Source organism: Rousettus aegyptiacus, unplaced genomic scaffold (assembly GCF_014176215.1).
Source record: "Rousettus aegyptiacus isolate mRouAeg1 unplaced genomic scaffold, mRouAeg1.p scaffold_m13_p_10, whole genome shotgun sequence".
NCBI lineage: Eukaryota > Metazoa > Chordata > Mammalia > Chiroptera > Pteropodidae > Rousettus > Rousettus aegyptiacus.
In genome coordinates, this window is record NW_023416285.1 from 66,479,529 (window position 1) to 66,500,684 (window position 21,156).

General features: G+C 33.7%; 1 protein-coding gene across 14 annotated transcripts in view; it reads left to right on the plus strand.

The window, feature by feature from the left end:
• FRYL (FRY like transcription coactivator) overlaps nucleotides 1-21,156 on the plus strand; it is a 228,821-nt gene that overhangs the window by 129,975 nt on the left and 77,690 nt on the right. For 10 of the 14 annotated variants that reach the window (XM_016128140.2, XM_016128138.2, XM_016128139.2 and 7 more), the window contains 11 exons: nucleotides 587-688; nucleotides 6,638-6,682; nucleotides 8,911-9,014; nucleotides 9,218-9,326; nucleotides 10,921-11,007; nucleotides 13,427-13,598; nucleotides 14,041-14,173; nucleotides 16,333-16,440; nucleotides 19,354-19,591; nucleotides 20,503-20,688; nucleotides 20,950-21,036. In XM_016128140.2, coding sequence (XP_015983626.2) covers nucleotides 587-688; nucleotides 6,638-6,682; nucleotides 8,911-9,014; nucleotides 9,218-9,326; nucleotides 10,921-11,007; nucleotides 13,427-13,598; nucleotides 14,041-14,173; nucleotides 16,333-16,440; nucleotides 19,354-19,591; nucleotides 20,503-20,688; nucleotides 20,950-21,036 — 1,371 coding nt within the window. The remainder of the gene's footprint in view (nucleotides 1-586; nucleotides 689-6,637; nucleotides 6,683-8,910; nucleotides 9,015-9,217; nucleotides 9,327-10,920; nucleotides 11,008-13,426; nucleotides 13,599-14,040; nucleotides 14,174-16,332; nucleotides 16,441-19,353; nucleotides 19,592-20,502; nucleotides 20,689-20,949; nucleotides 21,037-21,156) is intronic. The other 4 variants (XM_016128142.2, XM_016128136.2, XM_016128137.2 and 1 more) reach the window with 1 other exon arrangement.

Consider the following 21,156-nt stretch of genomic DNA (forward strand, 5'->3'; position numbering starts at 1 on the left):
GTAAATTTTAATGCAGCTTGGAGAAAGTTTAGAGAATTGGATAAATATTTGACCACTTAAGATAGAAATATAGTAATGATAATAAACACGGATAGTGCCAGGCATTGAGCTAAGTGCTTTGCATCCTTTGCCTTGCTTTAAGCCTCATAACCGTATAGGATATGTATGATGATTATTCTCCACTTTACATTTTAGAGAACTGAGGCTTAGAGCTCTTAATGTATCCTCACTGAAGTCAGACACCTGGCACACAAAAAGCTAAAACTTTAATGTCAGTCTGTCCTCTGATCCCAGGGCCAATGTTCATAACTGCTGTGCCAGTTGAGGGAGTAATGGCTCTAGGGAAAAATAATATGTTCTAACTCAGGGAGGCTATGATATAGGTCAAAGAATTGTTCTTATAGAAAATTTACCCTTTGTCATTCTTTGTTAGATTTCTCTGAAAGATCATATTTCTTATTGCAAATGGAAAAACTGCATAAGAGTTTTTTAGTTTCCTTGTTTATGAGGAGAAAAGAAATACAATTCACAAGTCCAGTGCTTTCTCATGAAAATGTTAATTCTCTGTTTTTCCTGTCTTCTACAGGCTCTATATCCACTAATTACCTGCCTTTTATGTGTCAGTCAGAAGCAGTTTTTTTTAAATAACTGGCATATTTTCCTACAGAACTGTTTGTCACATTTAAAGGTAAGACATAATCTTATTTATGACCTGTAAATAGTGACTGTAGTGTGTTCACTTATGCATATACATTGACTAGTACATAAAAAAAACTTTTCATACTCTTGATACATTTGAATAGTAATACTTTACCACATTCCTTTTCTTACACATACTTCATTTCATCTATAGGGAATCATTTATAGAAATGAATAAACTTTTGATTGAAAATTTGGTTTGTACATTGTAAATTCAAAATTGTACATTTTTAATGATTATTGTTTATATTATCCTAGATCTGGCAATATTTGTCAGTAAATCTCTTTAGAATCTCTTTAGAATTACAGAGTAAGCGATTAATCTTATAAAACTCTCCAGATACTTATTTTGTGTTTTGTTTTTAAAAAATTCAGTAATGTTAGCTCAAGTCTGAATAATATGATAAAAGGCTTGATAATAAAATATTGCTAATAGCACATTTAATGTACATATACCCAGCAAAATCTAAACATGTTGTACTAGATTAACATGAATGTAAAAGCTCCTGAAATGATTTTTAGATCAAGGGACAGTTGTTACTAATATTGTGTGGCATGTCCATGTCTTGTCTCTCTTTTTAGTGAAAACAAAAGATGGAAGGACCATTACCTCCCCAGGGTGCTCTACTAGCAGGATCTAACAGGATTTCATTTTCTTCCGTGCACAGGAGCACAGTTCATGACTGACAGAATATGAGGATGTTCCTCATCTGCATGTCATGTGAACGCTTGGTTTTAATATTGTTGATACTATGTTGCACTGGTGAAACTAATATAATATTGTATAATATTATAAAATATATAACATTAATATATTCAAATATCTTCTTACAAGACATGACCTTTCACTTCCTGTTATTCCTCTAAGTTAGGTTTAAGACTGAAACCTTATCCTTTGAAGACAATGAAAGCAAGGCACAGACAGATTAAGTGACAGCTAATGTGGTATTGTGAGAGGTAGGACTGGCTCTTCTTTTTGCACTTAAGGAATGACCCACTTGACAACAACATCCTATATATCTTTTTCATGATTTCATGCATCATTTTCAAAAATAATCTTTGATTGCTTAGTAGGGTATACAGAAAATAGAAGTCTTTGAAAAACATTTTTAGCTATTTTCCTCCTAGATTTACATTGATATTATTCATGCTTGGATGAGAATTGATATATTCTTTTTGCTTTATATACAAAAATTTCCAGGACAAAATCAAGCTAATTAAACTCTTTATGACTTAAAACCAGAAAATAAGTTTTTGTTTATTCAGTTACATTATATACTATTTTCTGTCCTCATTTTGAAAATTCATACAGATAGAGGTCCTGAAAGAGAATTGGTAATTTTCTGGGTAATACAGTTCTGCTTTTTAAAAGAATATTTTTTTATTTTTAAATTACAGTTGACATACAATATTATATTAGTTTCAGGAATGCAACATAGTAATTAGACATTTATATAACGTAGAAAGTGATCACCCCAATAAATCTAGTACCCATCTGACAACATACATAGTTATTACCATATTTTGATTATATTTCCTATGCCATACTTTGCATTCCCATGACTATTTTATAACCACCAATTTATACTTCTTAATCCCTTTCCCTTTTTCACCTATCCCTTCAACTCCGCTCCTATATGGCAACTGTCAAAATGTTCTCAGTATTTGTGAGTTTATTTCTGTTTTCTTTGTTCATTTATTTTGTTTCTTTTAGATTCCACATGTTAGTGGAATCATCTATTGTTTGTCTTTTTCTGTCTGACTTATTTCACTTAGCATAATACCCACTAGAATCATCCATGTTGGTTGGGGCAGATGGCAAGATTTTATCCTTTTTTATAGCTAGTATTCTATTGTATATAACTACTTCTTTATCCTTTCCTCCACTGATGGACAGTCAAGTTGTCTCCATACCTTGGCTATTCTAAATAATGCTTCAAATTAGTGTTTTGGGTTTCTTTGGATAAATACCCAAAAGTAGAATTACTGGGTCCTTCTTTGTCTCTTGTTATAGCCTTGTTTTAAAGTCTGTTTTGTCTGGTGTAAGTATTGATGCTCTGCCTTTTTGTTTGTTTCCATTTTTATGAAATACCTTTTTCCATCTGTTTACTTTCAGTCTGTGTGTATTTTGATCTGATGTGAGCTTCTTATAGGCAGCATGTGTAAGGGTTTTGTTTTCTTATCCTTTCAGCCACTCTGTTCCGTTTGCTTGGAACATTTAATCTATTCACATTTGAAATAATTATTGATAGATATGTGGTTTTTGTCATTTTATTAATTATATTTTTGATCTTTTTTTTCTACTACTTCTTAAAGAGTCCCTTTGACATTTCTTGTAATGCTGGTTTGGTGTTGATGAACTCCTTTAGCTTATTCTTGTCTGAAAAGCTCTTTATCTGCCCTTCAATCCTAAATGATAGATTTGCTGGGTAGAGTAATCTTTGTTGTAGGTCCCTGCTTGACATCACTTTGAATATTTCATGCCATTCCCTGTGGAGAAATCAGCTGGCAATCTGATGGGAGCTCCCTTGTAGATAACTAATTGCTTTTCTCTTGCTACTTTTAAGATTCTCTCTTTGTTTTTAACCTTTGGCATTTTATTTATGATATGTCTTGTTGTGGGCTTGTTTGGGTTCATCTTGTTCAGGACTCTGTGCATTTCTTGGGCTTATATGTCTATTTCCATTGCCAAGTTAAGGAAGTTCTTTGTCATTGCGTCTTCATTTAGGTTCTTTTTTATGTTTGCTATCTCATTGTTAAGTTTTCTCCTTGTTGAAGTCTCACGAAGATCATTGAACATTCTTATAACCAGTGTTTTGAACTCCACATCTGGTAGATTCTTTTCTCTATTTTGTTTAGTTCTTTTTCTTGAGCTTGTTTTATTCTTTTCATTTGGGAAATGTCTCTTTGTTTCCTCATTTTGGCTACCTCTCTGTTTTGTTTCTATGTATTAGGTAGAGGTGCTGTGTCTCCTGGCTTAGTAGAGTGGCCTTATATATCAGGTGTCCTATGGGGCCCAGTGGCACACCCTGGTCAGCAGAGCTGGATGTCCCAGGTGTGTTTCTTATATAGGTTGCCTATTCTCTCCTGTTGTAGTTGAGCCATGGTTGCTGTTGGCATGTCAGTGGGAGAGATTGACTTTCACAATGATTGCTTGTGAAGACTGGCCATGAGTATGGTAGTGGAACTGTTGTGCAGGGGCTGACTCCGTGGCGCAGGATTCACTTAGCAAGGTTTGGTGCCTACCCAGTCTGTCCTTTGGGGGTGTCATTTTGTGGTGGTAGTTGGATGGTACTCTAGTGTGGTCTGAAGCTGGCCACTGAGTGTGTTGGTTCTGGGGCCTCCTGGGAGAGACTCCGGTGCAGCCCAAGGTTAGCTGCTGCCTTTTCTCTGGACTAGGGCCATTTGCTATGAGATACAAAGTGATCTGCAGATGGTTGCTCTCTGTGCTGGGCTTGGAGGTGCCTGGAAGAGGCTAAATTGCCAACTGAGGCTGGTGCTGATAGTGCTGGGATTGGGGCTGCTCAGCAAGCAGTACAGGACACATCAAGGCCAGATGCTACTTGTTTGGCTTTTGTAAACCTTTCAGAGATTTTAGGAAAGTCTGCAGCATGAGCCAAGACAGTCCATTTTTATGGAAAAGCTACTGGAAGTGGCTTGGGTGGGCCTGAATGTTTGGTGGGCCAGGTCTCTGGGAATCACAGGATGGGACAAATGGTGTTATCGATGATGATGGAGACTCAGACATGGTGCCCTCCTTCTTGAGCAGACTTGGTGGGAGGAGTTCTTAACAAAGACGAATGGCTTTTGCCAACACTTGTGTCTGAAGAAAGCTGCCACTCCAGCCCTCCCCCAGAAGCCAGACAATTCAATTGTTCCCCACATGTCCCTGGAACCTTTCAAGCTGCTGCCCCAGGGCTGGAGCTCAGAGTGACTCTCTGTCAGCAAATAAGTCTGTGTGTGGACCCTTTAGAGGAATGTCTCCCTTTTCTCACTTAGCCACAATCCTCCATGGTTTTCACAGCCAAAAGTCATCGGGATTTCTCTTCCCAGCACTGGAACCATGGGCTGGGGAACCTGTATGGAATGTGGACACCTTACTCCTCAGCGGGTCCTCTGCAGCCTAGATATCCCTCCCAGTTTTTAACTCCCACATATGGGTGCGGAACCAGCTGGTTTAGCATCTTTGCCCCTCCTATCAGTCTCGAGGTAGTCTTTTTTGTATATCCTTAGTTATAGGACTTCTATTCAGCTAGATTTCAAGCCATTCTCAATGAGAGTTCTGTAATTTAGTTTTAATTTTGCAGTGGTCATGGGAGGAGGTGAGCATGGCATATACCTACTCTGCCACCTTAATTGGAAGCTCGTTTTTTTTTATATATACTCTTAATAAAGTATTTTAAGACATGCATTTAAGTGTTCCCGGAAATTTGCTTTGTTTCATGACAATTCAAACTTTTCTGTTGCTCGTTGGAATTATTTTTATATATCTACGTTTCCCCCTAACATATTTGCAATTCTTTCGCAGTACCTTAACTTTATTTTACTTTATTTTTTTGTCTTAAGGCTTTCATTTAAAGTGCTCTATTTTCTTTGAACCCTTACCTCCTGTTAAATATTTCTGGCATGTTGTTCATTTTCATTAATGGCTATGTCAATCTGCCAGGCTAAAGGAGGTAAGAGCCACTTAGCATGAATATTTGGAATATAGTTGTCTTAACCATTAACCCTTAACTTACATTAAGGCTCTATTCAGCAGAAATTTTATGAATTGATTCCTGTTTATTAGGTTTTAGATACTGTGGCTACGCTGTGTAGTTGAGGTAAGGAACTAAGCATTCAGGGAAAAACTACCTTCTGTTGTAATAGGTATAATTTATTTATTTTATGTATATGTTAGAAATATAGGTTAAGATAAAGGCCTTACCTAAATTGATTTTGTTTTGAGATTCAAGTAATCTCATAATTTCAAAAAATATCTGTTTTCCATTCATTAGACCTGCTACTTCTTAAAATTAATTTTATTAGTATTTATTTTATGCTAGTTTCTCTAGAGTATCTAATTTAATTTTTACTGTATCTGGGTATGAAAGAAAATAAATAAATAACCTATGTTTAGGGAGCCAAAAAGTGATAGAGATAAGATTTGCATTTAGATCCATCCAGTTCCATAATGTTTGCTCTTTCTGGTCCCATGTTACCTTTTAATGTACTATAAGGAATGTTGTTGTACTGAATATTTTAAGTAAATATTTTGGCTATAATTCTGGGATGTTAAAAGGGCATTATTCTCTAGAGTCGTAAGAAAAAAATGTGATATGTTTTCAAGGCGCACTAAGATATTGTGCAATTTTTGAAAACTACTAGTGTTTGAAATTGGCGACCATAAAAAATGGGCTTTAGTCCTGTAGGCCCATAAATAACATGAGAGAGCATCAGTTTATTTTCACTGAAACTGTTAAATCTGTTATTTTTATTCCGGATATAATTTGGGAGTTTCCCATTCCTCTATTTTTATATCAACTGAGGTCATTATGTAAAAAATGGTTTTAAAGTTTCTAAAGAGTAAATGAGAGACAAAGGATTAGTAAGAGTATATACTATATAAAAATAATTTGGAGATTTTTTTTCCTACAATGAATACTTATTTTCTTTTAAAAAATTTAAACTTGTTTGAACTCAGCTGCAGTGCTTTAAGAGGAAAAATTAGTTAAAATTTTAAGTATTTTTTTCTCAATTTGGGTACTATAGATGTATTCCATGAAGCCCAAACGTAGGATTTTTTCCCTTAGTGTTTCTGGCCACTGTCTTGAAAATTTCAAATTTCTTCTAAATAGAGACCTTGGTGAGGAGCTGTCTTGTTTTGTGCTTATTTTCATCTAACATGCATGTGCTGCATCTCATGTTTATGTTTGCTGTTTCACATTGCTTTATTTAGATGCCATCTAACAACAGTATCAGAAAACAAATAGAAACACTCCAGGTGAGTTGTGTCGATGCTACAAAGTAAAATATTGCTTTATCTCCTTCGAGTGTGGCTTTTTTTTTTACCCCATTGTTGCACTGCATGTCTAATTTATTTATTCAAGCCTGCCTCTCCTACTATAAGAGAAGATTAACACACACCAGGAGCATTCTACAGGTTTCATATTAATGTGACCCCAAGAGGATGAATTTGATAGAAGTAATAATAAATGTTGACTCTTAATCAGAATTCTCAGTTTTAAAATAATCTGTTTAATTTACATTAGCCATTATAAATGAAACTTTAAAAAGTTTTCAATTGAAGTGAAGGAGACAGTAGCTTAGATTTTGAATATGATTTTGATGTAATGCTTTAAATTCTTATCCTGTTGTTTTGGGTTTTAAACAAATTATTTTGGGGAGATTCACAGTAGATAAAAAGTTAAGAAACATTTAAAGATTTCTGCCAAAGAGCATATTTGACTGACATATCAAAATTTTATTATATATTAAAATTACTGGATTTTTGTTAAGGTAATTCAATTCCTCACATTAGACCAAAATTGTAACTGGGGAAATATATATCTTTGTTGAAGGCTCAGATCAGTTTAGGGTATTTTTATTATTTGGACATGATAGCAGCATGGTAGTGGCCAAGTAAACAATTAATCATTGATTTTCATCTTGTTGTTTTGGCATTGTTCATGATAAAGTAAGTTTGCTTTGTAAATATAGTAGTCCATCTTGGAAAGTTTGAGAATCAAGTTTTACTTTTCATGCTAGATACTTCAGCACTTAAAATAATCTAAAAACTTTATTAATCATTTATATGAGAATAATTTTACGTGGAATTGGACTTAAATATTTTTACTATATATTAATTAATATTTTAAAAATATAATTTAATACTGTGAAAGTATTATTTGGAGTGTACATAAAACTCATTGAATTCATGTTTTGTTATTTGAGATCTTGGATTTAAATGATAGAAAAGAAAGTAATATGATAGAAAAGAAAGTACCATAGGAAGCTTCGTTGTTATATTAGTAAAATATATACAGTATATGTTACTTTAGTTACATGTAACTAATTAATAGAAAACTATTTGGGGAGGGTTTTTGAAATTTAGAATCATAGATTTGGCAAGGGAGGGAGAGATTGATATTGAGACTTACCAGCAGAGTAATTGATACTACATTCTCAATTATATCAAATCTTTATATAGATAGATGTACAAAATTACATTTTCTAGTGGTCGTCTTTTGTAAAAATACCCTCAGTTGTTAACCTTTTTTTGCATTGCTTTTAATCGTGTGTGGTAGATGTCCATTATTCTATATCTTAAGAAAACAAAATAGAATGGCTAAATTACTTAGTGTTCAAAAACTCCCTTTTGTCTGTTGCTATATATAAAATCATTGTTTAACAATAAGAAATTCCCCTAATCAAATGAAATAAATGCTATTTTATAGCAATCATTGTATCCTACAACCAACATTAAGAGTTTCTCCTAGTAAACCTGATGATTAGCTACATTTTAAGTATTCACAATTAAATCTCATTACGTGACTGATCATTTAAGAACTTTGCTTTTTATAATAGCTAGTATGAAGGAAAAGTCGATCAAATTGTGATTGAAGTGGAATACTTTTCTGATTCTAAATAATATTAATTTAAATAATATGCTGATCATAATAAAATGTTGGTAGTATAACACCTGACACTTATTGAACATTTAACCTATGCCAGGCATTGTTCCAGTTGCTTTTCACTTAATTACTTCCTGAATCTGTGAGGTAGGTATCATATTATTTCATTTTAGAGATGAGGAAAATGTGTCGCCAAGCAATTTAACAGTATCCAAGGGTGAGGATTGGCCAGTCATTCCTAATTTCAGAGTCCATACTCTTAACCCACTATTCCATATTTCCTCTTGTAAGGTTAATCACTCAGTAATATTCTACATTATTTCACAAATGCAAATGTCTGTTTTATTTTAAGAGTATAAGGAATAGCCCAAGATTTTTTTACTTATGCTTGCTTTTGAGCTATCGGTACTTAACAAACATATACCAAACATACACTTACCATATATAGCTGTATACTTATATTTTTAAACCTGTTTTAGAGTGAATAAAAAGAGGACAAGGTGACGGCTTTTAGTTGTTGAGAGAATATATTTGATCTTAAATAATTGCAAGTACTTTAATAAATAAGCTTATTTTAATTCTCTTTTGTTCTAAACAGAATAAAGATCCTAAAATGTCTCGAGTTGCACTGGAATCTTTGTACAGATTGTTGTGGGTTTATGTAATTAGAATAAAATGTGAAAGCAACACTGTAACTCAAAGGTGAGTACCTTCATTTTAAAGTGTATTTAAAATAAAATTTTAGTAAAAAATAAATCACATTAATGGAATTTTAGTTAACATTACAGATAGCTTATGGGGGAATATGAATTCTCTGGACATTTTATGAAGAATAAGAAGAATAGTTTGCTAATGTTCTGTTAATTTCATTATCCCATTATGACTAATATTTTTTTTTCCTATAGTCGTCTTATGAGCATAGTGTCAGCACTTTTTCCAAAAGGTTCACGTAGTGTGGTTCCTCGTGATACGCCTCTCAATATATTTGTGAAGATAATTCAGTTCATTGCTCAGGTGAGTGCTTCACCTCGTAATACATATACCCTTGTCAGTTATAAGAGTAATCTATTTTAGTAATTCGGAGTCTTAAAATTTGTTACACATCTAAAAGCATGATACAACATTTGTTAATATTGAATAGTAAAAATGAATGTGTATGCTTTAAAGAGTAAAAAATAAAAGATGCTGATGATTTTTCATGACAAAATAATTTTAAATCATTGATCTACACACTTGGAAAAGGAGAGAAGACCCACGGGGAGAAGCATATAGGTTAGGAAGGATCACCCTGCTGCTAGTCCATTTACTAATTACCTCCTGAGTATCTTGAAAGATTTTTTTGAAACTTGTTTTTATAATCTGCATTAACCTAGGTTCTTAGGTACAGATATCAGAATCCACTATAGCTAGTTGAACCCAAAAGGATCTTTTCAGGAATATGAATAGTTCACAGAATCACTGATAGGACTAATCTGAATGATTAAGAGGTAACTACAGAACTGGACTATCAAGGAAGCTGCTGCCTCTGCCACAGTCAAATAGTTGCCAAAGTAGGAAGTCACCACAGGTGCTTTAGAATCATGCTGCTGCCGTGCTCCCTACCAATAACATAGATTTGTCATCTCTGTCCTCCTTATCTTCCTCCTGTTAACTAGTTCCCAAAGACTCACATAACTATACCACTTAGCAGGGTCTAAATCACATCCTGAGGTCTATTGTTACAAGGCATCCTGGGAAATACCATTTTAGCTTTCTAGCCTCTGCAGTACAGGAAGGATTATTAGAGGGGATTAAGTGGGTGCTGAGTGAGCAAATCTAAGGTTTTGGTCACATTCCATTTTGGAACATTAGCCCTGGAAAGTCATAGGTGGGGTTATGTCCTCAACTTAGGAAAATGTTTTGATTCCAGAACATTTATTGCATTCTCTTTGAACTAAAACTATGACGATTTAGGCAGTCCATAATGTAATTATTTTAAAGTAAGAAATATTTAAATAAAATTAACACATTTCTATTTATTGACACATAGAACTAATGATAATTAGGTAAGTATATAAATGTGTCAGTAAGATAAATGAAAGCAAATTGTGCTTTAGATCTAGTATTCAGAAAACTTTTGCTTCTAGGTTGTATCTCTGTCCTCCTCCCCACCCCACAGAGGTGCCCATCCCCTTGGATTAGTCACTTCACACTAGCACTCAAATAGCAGTTAATCTCATTAATTTTTCCTTGGGAATTTCCTTTCGGTAGCCCCACCCTTTCTGTTCCTGCCTGATCTCACTGCTCCCCAGGTCAGCTGCACAGCTTTTCTCGTGGGACTTCCTTTCATCATCATTTTGAAAAATTTCTTTACTTAGGTTTGAATATGATTTTGGTGAATGAATACTTAAAACTTTTTAATTTGGTTTGGGTACTAAATCATTTGATAATTAAATAAAATATTTATCCTTATATTTTTAAATATAATTCATACATATTTTTCTAATATACAGCTAGATTTGTGAACTTCTTACAGGCACAGACCTGTGTCTGCCATTATATATATAATTCTTAGCATAATAACCGAACATATAGAGGCAAGCTTAAAGGACTTATTATTTTTTTCTAGGAACGTTTGGATTTTGCAATGAAAGAAATAATATTTGATCTTCTCAGTGTTGGAAAATCTACTAAAACTTTCACCATTAATCCAGAGGTAAAGAAAAATATGTAGGAATGTACTATTCTCTATTGCCTTTTCTTAGAGCACAGTTTCTATAATTAGAACTCTTAGGTTCAAATCCTTAGTAAGAAGCTCTACTTCTAACTACAAGTATGATCAGGGACAAGTCGTTTAACCTTTCTGATGACTGGTTTAATAGTAGTTTCAGGCATGGTAGAAAATAATCAAGACTGGAAGTTTTCTAAGTTAGCCAGCTCTGCTGGCTTCTAGAAGTTGTGACATGAGCTCAGGTTTCAAATACAAATAGAAACAATATAAATATAAATAATATAAACATCAGGTTTCGTTAATAAATATCATTCATTCAACATTTATTAAGCACCTAAAATGTGTCAGGCATTGTTTTAGGTGTTGAGATAAAACAAAAATCCTTTTCCCCAGATGGAGGTTCAAATAATAATTTTTAATAAGATGAAAAAAATCTTATTTTCTAATTCCATGGTCCTATTTTTCTCTGGTAAACTCTGATTCACTCTGTAGACATTACATTTTCAGATTGTTTTTAAAATATTTTACAAGCTAATTGCTTTTCGGAATCTAATGACATTTGAGAATATAAAAAGGCAAATAAAGGTGTGTTTTAAATGTCTTTTAAATTATTGTGCTGGTCCTCATAGTCAAATCTTAAGATATATTTTTATTCAGTTAATAAATCGGTTGGAAAGTTATTGAAGCTTCTCATTTATAGGATTTTTAAGATAAGTTAATATTTATTTCCAGATTTTTAAAGTGAGAAGACATGAGTGTTATATATATATGTTCAGTGTGGTTTTCAGCAACGAAAATCACATAATGAAAGACATTTTTTGAACATCATTTTGAAAAATATTTTCTTCATTAAACAAATTTGTTCCTAAAGTAAGTTTTCTTGTCACTGATACTCTCATACTAGGAGTAGAATGATTTACTTTATTATGATTATCTTTAGCCTGTATTTTCTTTTAAGAAGTCTTTTTAAGCTTTTGAGAGCTATTTTCATTAAAGCCAGATAAAAGTATTTACTAATTCCTTTAATCACTGCACACAAATTGCAATACTCTGAAAGAATGAATAAATGAGGACACCTCTGTGAGCTATGGTACATTGTGGAGCTAGCTTTCTCACTTCCTTCAAGTTGTCTTCTATGATTATGTGACATGACCATCTGCTATTTAGACTAAGGGAAGGTACCAGTACTGTGTCATATATAAAGATGAATAAAGCTTAAAACTTTAAATCTCATTTAGATAATAAAAAATATGTAAATAAAAGTTGTTTTCTCCCTGTATTCCAGTGAACTGTCTTGCACACCCAGCAGGATGCATGTACCTGCTTTAGAAACCAGTGGTGTACCTCAGAGATAATGGCAGCTTGGGGTGACATACTATAGTGCAGATGGAAAGACGATTTACTGGAGAAAAGAAACATTGAGAAAGAATCAAGTTTGAGGGGAAAGTGCATTTGATTTGAACATGTCAAATCTGAGGCATCTTTTTGACATCCAAGTAGTGTTGTCAAATGGGTCTGAGGGTCAGTCAGGCTTAAAATTGGTAGGTGACCTGGTATGAGTATAAACATATGCGATTGTTTCGGGAAAGAGTACATAATGATAGAAGAAGGCAGGCCAGTAACTCATCTTGAAGCAGTCTGATATAGGACATTAAACTCGAAATGCTGGCAGAGATGACACAGCCAGCAGTGGGAGTGTTTCAGGAGAGAAGGGATACTTGACAGTGTCCCATGCTACTGAAAATCAAACAGGATGCAGGAAAAGTGCCCACCGAGCAGTGTGGTCGCTAATGAGTGGGAGTTGCTTCAGGGAAGCATTACATGGGGAGGGCTTATTCCATTAAGGTAAATGAGTATTGTTAAGAGAAATGGGGTATATTCAGTTGAAGAGGAAGTTTTGAAGATCCAACAAAAAGAAGGATAATAAATAGTATAATTTCCCGAAAATGTAAGAGCAGATGGGATCTAATAACTTGGAAGACCAGCACCCGCTTGAGTCTGACAAGAGCAAAGGAGAGGAAAAAGAGGTGCAGATATGAATAGACTGATGTGTATTTTAGTGAGAGATTGAAAGAAGTTGATGTTTTTCTCTTTCTGGGAAGTAGTAAACAAATCATTTGGTGGGGAGGAGACGGATGGGGATGGTAGGAGGTGGATGAGGAAGAATGGAGGTTTGAAATAAGCTTTGTAGAGAGTAGGAGAAACAGTTGACCACCAAAGTGAGTGGGTAGAATCTGGGAATTTGATATTAAAGCAAACTCTAGTGCCTAGACTAGTTAAAAAATGTTAAACAGAAAGTCTTAGTTTTCCCATCCCCCAGTGCTGTTTGATGAGACATTTTTAACATGAAAAAAATTTTTTCTGTAACTCTAACTTCGTTATTTTGAAACATTTTTCTCTGAAGAGAATGAACATAGGCCTCAGAGTCTTCCTTGTAATAGCAGACAGTTTGCAGCAGAAAGATGGTGAGCCTCCCATGCCAACAACAGGAGTTATTCTTCCTTCAGGAAATACTCTTCGTGTGAAGAAAATTTTTCTCAATAAAACCTTGACAGATGAAGAAGCAAAAGTCATAGGTTAGTGTTAACTAGAATAAATATATTACTTTGTGATGCAGTTTAATATTCTTTTGTAAAAGTTTTATTGAATCTAAAATGTCCATATTTGCCTTATATTGTTATTCCAGTATACAGTGATACAAAAATGAATAATTTTTGATAATATCTATAAGTTGTCATGCTAAGATTCTTCAGGTTAAATCTTTGTTTTCTCATATGATACTGTTTACCGCATTTTGTCCTCTCAAATTAATTTTAGTTCTGTACATAATTTTTACGCATTTTCTCCAATATACTGAGGATGGCCATTAGGGAAAAGAGTATTCATAGTTGAAACTGCTTCTTTTGTAACAATAATAAATTAATGTTGTTTAAAGATTAATAGGCCTTTATTTTTTATAGAAAATAACTTTTTAATTTAATTCCTGATATTTTATAACTGTGAGGTTTCATGTCCTAGGAATGTCAATTTACTATCCTCAAGTGAGGAAAGCATTAGATAGTATTCTCAGACATTTGGACAAAGAAGTTGGGAGACCGATGTGTATGACTAGTGTGCAGATGTCTAATAAGGAGCCTGAAGATATGATTACGTATGTAGTACATTGTTTCTCTTTATTGCTATTTCAGTTTTTATAAAAGAGTATAGGTGGCTGATTCTTGCTTACTTGTTTTGTTATATTCTCTTCTGGAGTTCTTCCATATTGCCATCTGCTACAATTATTAATACAGTGATTCCTTCCACATGTTCAGTTTTATTATTTAAAGTGCCATTGGAACTTGTATAGATAGCAAAAGGCATTCTGGATCTCAGTCTAGTTTGTTGTCAATGGTAAAGCCTTACACTTATTGTGTGAGTGATAGATAAATCCTAGTTACCCCAGATGTGTGTGGACATGGTTGGTTTATTAAGCCAAACAAATGCTCTTATTTTCATAACCCTGATAAACAAAAAAGAAAACCTAAAAATCTTCTGGAAATCAGGGCTAAAGATAGGAATAATATATGAATAGATTTTTTTTGAAATAGTACTCATCCCAACCACTCCCACCTCCCTGGCCTCTACCCTTGTCACTGCTTATCACTCCAGCATCTTTTTTCCTTATTGTTAGGGACTTCTTCAAAAGAGTGTATTCTATGCCAATAACTTCCTTTATTCACTAAAAAGTATCTACATATTCTGTATAAGGGAAAACTTTTTTTAGGTATTAATATCTGCATTTATAGGTCTTAGATTACCAAATTGGATATCAGATCTCTCAACGTACAGTTATTACATACTAGTATACACTAATACCTCTGAGAGTTTCTCTAATGTGAAATTTTTCCTACATTGCTTTATATGGAAAATCTTTATTCTTTTCATCACAACCACTTTCCTCATTTATGTCAATAAGTTTACCCTCACATGGTTCCTCTGATGCATGTGTAGAGTCTCCAGCAATGGCACTGTCCACATTCCCACTTCGGCTGTTTCTTCCTTGACTCCATTAATATTTGAGTCAAATTTCACTTCTAATGATAGCACTTTTCCTTTCTTTACTCTACTTTAATCTTTATTGGCCCATTTCCCCTTTTGATGATCTAATTTTGTAAAACATAACCTGAGTTTATCACTGGAGAAAAGGAAGCAGCACAACTACTTATTTTGTATGTGAACCAAATGACTGAATTGCAGTGGCCAATCACAACAGACTTTAAAAGAAATGGTGTGCCTGGTCACAGATTATGATGTACTTCTGTTATGTACATCATGATTGGTGGACTGAAGAGCTAACAAGGAAGCTTGTTTACGCAGTTACTTATAGTTAATGTGCAATAATTGAAAATTCAACCATGCTGGAGCTGGTATTATTTAACTGAATTGAGGTAACTGAAATTAATGCATATGGTCACTATGCAAAGATAGACTGGCTATATAAAAACTCTAAAAGTTGGTAGTAAGCCCAAAACATTTAAATCATCCAAATTCTTTTCTACAAAAGAATTATTTGGCCAACTGAGGAACAATTTGGATAAATTAACTAAAAGCCTCACTTTGAAATACAGACCAAAATAAAAACCAGTATTTTAAGAGGTTAGATAATTAAAATATATAAAATCATGAATAATGAGAAGGAAATACTATAGTATTAAACTGTTATCAAGCCTCTGAAGGAACTAGATGATTTTCAAAAATTAACATTTTGTTACATAAAAATTTTAAATACATATATTTGTGTGTGGGTGTGTTTGTAAATCCTGAAGTAAAAAGACAAGAACAGACAGTACCAACACTGGTATGTGAGAAAGTCTGTTTTCCAAGAACCTTGTTAGTAAATGATATTAAATAAAAATTTTTAATTTTATAAGCCCCCAAATAACCAAATATTACTATTTAATAATTACTATTTAATAATTCATTAAAAATTCCATCTTTGTTAAATTTAATTAAAAGTTATTAATTTGAAATAATTATAATTAACCTAAATAATATTTATTATTTAAATACAATAATTTCAATATTTGTTTTATAATTACCAAAAGTCTTTTTTGCTTCCCTACTGTGTTTTCCCCTGAATTATCTCTGTATTCTTTTTTTTTGTTTATACACTGATAATTATTTACTGGATTTGTATGTGCTCTTTTTATATTAAATACACTCAACTTTCTGGGGTGGGCTCCTATTTTCTGTCATTATTTTTCTAACTTTGCTTTCATTGTCTAGCATGTGTGATATACTTATTAAGTCCTATTGTGATATATATTTCAGGGGAGAAAGGAAACCCAAAATTGATTTGTTTAGAACTTGTATTGCTGCTATTCCAAGGTTGATTCCTGATGGTATGAGCAGAACTGATCTCATTGAATTGTTGGCAAGGTAAATGAGATGACTTTTTGCTATGTTGATTTTTATCTCTATTGATTCCTTTAAATTTCTAACACAGCCCTGTTACTATTATCACTAAAAGAGTAATAATAAAGACTTTTTAATCTTCTATTTGATTTACTTTCTAAACTCCTATTTTGTTTTATATGATTCGTTAAACACATCCTCCTCACTCATTTTTCACTTTTAAAATTCTTTTAGATTTCTCTACAAATCTTAATTTTCAGATCCCTAGCTTTCTATCTAGTAATACTTCCCGAGATTTATCTTACACATTATCCCTTAACCTGTGGGCATTATCAGTGTGTGAAGACACTCATTAGACAATTAATTATTGTGTTTATTCCAGCAATCACTTCTTTAGCACCTAGGGTGGTGGTCTCATTTTTACTTTTTCATTCTATTGCAGTACCTGCAGGGTTGAAGTTTTTGTCTCTCTTTCCTCTGTTAGCCATGTCATAAATCTATAAAATGAGTAAATAACATGAACCAAACTTAAATACTAGCTCCCAAACCTAATTAGGTTGAAAACCCACTTTGTTGATGTAGTTAAGAATCCCCTTTATAAAGGCTCAGATAATAAATATTTTAGGATTTGCAGATTATGGCCTCTGTCACAACTACTGGTCTCTGCCTTTTTAGTGCAAAAGAAGTCATAGGCAACATGTAAAGGAGCAGGCATGACTGATCCAGTAGGCGCCTGGCTGGATCGGCCCTTGAGCCATAGTTTACTAGCCCTGCCCCAAATAGAAAACCGGGTACAGTGACTATCAGAGAGCAGTGATACTGACTATACTGAAAGTTGTTTACTGGCTGTTAGGCACTTATCACTAAGTCTTAAGTTAGATATGCAATGAATAAACAATTCATAAACAGCTCCAGTAACCCTTTCTACCTCTTTCTTGAGAATACCTAGCATTCCACATACCCATGCACAACCCTATGCTCAACTGTTGCATCAGAGGTAGAATGGTATTTATCTCTTTCCAGGATTATGAGTTGAGGAAGGGAGTTATTTTGAAACTTTGCACTATAAAATGAGTTCATTCCTTCCCACTCTCTCTTAATTTTTGTTGTGAATTAGATTATACAGTTACCAAGTCCATGTCAGCATTATAGAGGAAAAAGTTAAATTATTTATAATGCTGTTCCTTAGGAAAGCACTCTTGCTCCTCCCACTTCAGTTTAACTCACCCCATCTTTGTGGTTGATAACCCCATATCCCCTCACCAACATAAAATTGCATCTATAAGGGGTAGAGATGTGGGTGTTTAGTGAAGGAGAAAACATCTGAAAAGTGAATGACAGTTTGCTTTGCTATTTACTTTGCTTCTTTCCTCTATGATATTCATTTATTAATTCATTCAGCAGAAAGAAAGATTCTAAGGCCTATTCTATTTTGCCCTCATTCTCATTTGCAATTGTGATGTCCAGATCCTGATTACTTTAAAACAAAGCAAGCAAACCAACAAAACAAAGATGCATTGTAAATTTGTAGATCTGTATGCTGTCTCTAAGGAAAGTTAATTGGTTCCCTTGCCTCAAATTAGCCATGCTACATTGTTCTTCTCCCCATGCGTCTATACTTTTGAGTCACAGAGATGGGGATGAGATGGATATTTACATATTTATGATTTAAAGGATGTTGAAATAACCTTTAAAGTCATCATCATATAGTATTCATCTTCTCTCACAGTATCTCCCTTGGGGGCCCCTATCAGAGACAGCATACTAGAGATCCTTAATCTGACCCCGTATGATATTTCTGATGTCCTCCTGTAGCTGCTGCTGCTTGGTGGCTTACTCCCAAGTCTATCTAGCTGTAATACATTTTCTCTTCGGTCTCATTGTGAGTGGAAGGTTGGCTTAGTGAAGACTGAAACTGAGTTTGGCAGTGAAGACTGTGATATCTCTATCTCCTTTCCCCTAAATCACACAGCTCTCTTCCTCTGTCACTGAAGATAACTCCGTCTTCCCAGCTTTCCAGCATGTAATTGTGGCTTATTTTTAATATTACCTACTTATCTTATTCATTCAGGCTGTTTATGACTCTGATGCATTTTTCTTAGTATGGTTTATCACTAATCCTCTTCAGCCTCATATCAGAAACTAGCTCTTATTCATATGACATATACTGGTAACTTCACTACTACAGCTATCTTTTCTGGTTTCCTTGTTTATCATTCTTTTTCGTGTTCTGTTACATTATATTCATGTCCTCATATTGTTTCAATATAACCTACCTCTCATTTGTTTAGACAGACTGCCTTTAAGGGTTTATGAGTTATTTCAACATGTTTTTCCCCATTTTTTTCTAGACACGCCCCATTTATGATGTTCCTAAATTTTCTCTCATTCCACCTTCAAGAATTATTTCAGTTAAAATGATTCCATCTTGATTTGTTCTATTTCCTTTTTTACAGTCAGCCATTTTATATTTAACTGTAAACCTCAGCAGCATGAAAGGAATGATGAGATAAAACATCTCCTTTCCAGTGGTAGTAAAGGATCAAATAAATATGAGATAGTGCTAAGATATTATAATTTGATATCATTTTTGATTGATTGTAGGATAACATGGTACTTTAACAATTAAAGTATTTTTAAATGTAATTCTGATATGTCAATCTGTATTTTCTTAAGTACAGAATTTGCACTATGATCAAACTTATTATTTTGAATTATAGTAAAAATACTAATTAATAGATTGATATGTGAATTTAAACAAATAAATACAGACTAGCACAAGGATCAATATAGCACAAAAAGTGAACATTGGTTTCTATCTTTATACTTCTTGCAAACCAATTAAGAGGACATATTTTTTAAGTTCTTAGTTTTAAGTTTTAGATGATTAATCTGGAAGGGTTTTGAGGTTCACTAATGGAATTTTGTTCTTGGTAGGCTCACAATTCATATGGATGAAGAACTACGTGCTCTGGCTTTCAACACACTGCAGGCACTAATGCTTGATTTTCCAGATTGGCGAGAGGATGTTCTTTCAGGATTTGTTTATTTTATTGTTCGTGAAGTGACTGACGTCCATCCTACACTTCTTGACAATGCTGTAAAGATGTTGGTACAATTAATAAATCAGTGGAAACAAGCAACCCAAATGCATAACAAAAACCAGGACTTACAGGTACCAAATTCTTTTGTATTATCCCTTTGTATGTGGGCAGTGGTGAATGACCAGTGGTGTTAATATGTATTGACTTTATTAAAAACTAACATTAGTATTAGTTTTATTTACTTTTAAAATGTTCACAATCCCTTAAACAGATCTTTCCTGTAGTTCATATATTAAATATATGATATCTCTGTGTTCAAACCTTTCCAGCCTCTTCAATTGATAACAAGGAGTTTTGAATGAATGTAGAAAGTAGAGGCAATTCTAGTTCACATTTTGGTTGTTTCCAATATATTTCAAACTTGTATAATAAAAACTTCTTGATAGCCTTCCATTTGAGTTATTGGATTGGTATATCCTTGGTACCAGTCCCTTATTCACATGTACAGTATATATGTTTCTTTAACCATAATAGGTGCTCAGATTTTTGATTTATAATAATGTATGAGTCACAGAACCTTGGAATTTTAGAGCTAACTTATCTAAGCCAACCCAGCTTCTCAGCCTTTAATGAGCGTACAAATCTCCAGGGCTTAGAATCTGTTTCTCACAAGTTCCTAGGTGATGCCATGCTTCCGGTCCTCAATTTGAGTACAAAGGATGCTCTCTAATTTCCTCATTTTCTACACAGAAATGTTAGACCAAGAGTGATTAATAGTGTCAGTTCCAAGGTTACAAAGTAGCCAGATAATGATAGAAGTTAGGTACAGAATTCTTGTTTAGACTGCCAATTAAATGCTTTTTTTCACTTTTGTGTACTATTACTAATTTTTATAAATTAAATACTATTTAAATTGCTTGAGCTGAGGGAAACCTGTAGCCATAATTTCTGCGATTTACATTATTCTTTATTAATTGTTTTACTGGAATGTCCTTATATACGTTTAAAAATTTTTATTTTTAACTTCTACTTATTTTTCAAGCACGGTGTAGCTAATGGAGCTTCTCATCCCCCTCCTCTGGAAAGGAGCCCGTATTCCAGTGTATTCCATGTGGTCGAAGGGTTTGCTCTTGTCATTCTCTGTAGTAGTCGACCTGCCACTAGGAGATTAGCCGTCAGTGTCCTTAGAGAAATACGGGCTCTATTTGCACTTTTGGAAATACCTAAGGTAAGATTTCGGTATTTCATTTAGTTTCTAATGAAAGTACTTAAAAACTATCCTTTTGTCCATCTTTATTACATTTCTGGTACTACCATGCAGGTATAACTTTATGACAAAGTCTTTTTGACAGGGACTAAACTAATCCACCTTCCCTCAATTCCGTTTGTAACAAATAGTACTAAAGTGAATTTTTAATGTTTAATTAGTTTTGGCCAGTTTTCTTGAACATTCCTAAAATTTTTTAGACATTTGATATCTTTTTTATAGGGTGATGATGAATTAGCCATAGATGTGATGGACAGGCTGAGCCCATCTATTCTTGAGAGCTTCATACATCTCACTGGTGCCGATCAGGTAACTGTCTGTAACTATAATGTAATGATTGTAATGACTGAATATTATTCAGTCTTGTTTTGGAACTTAAGTCATACACACACACACACACACACACACACACACACGAATTTCCTTTAC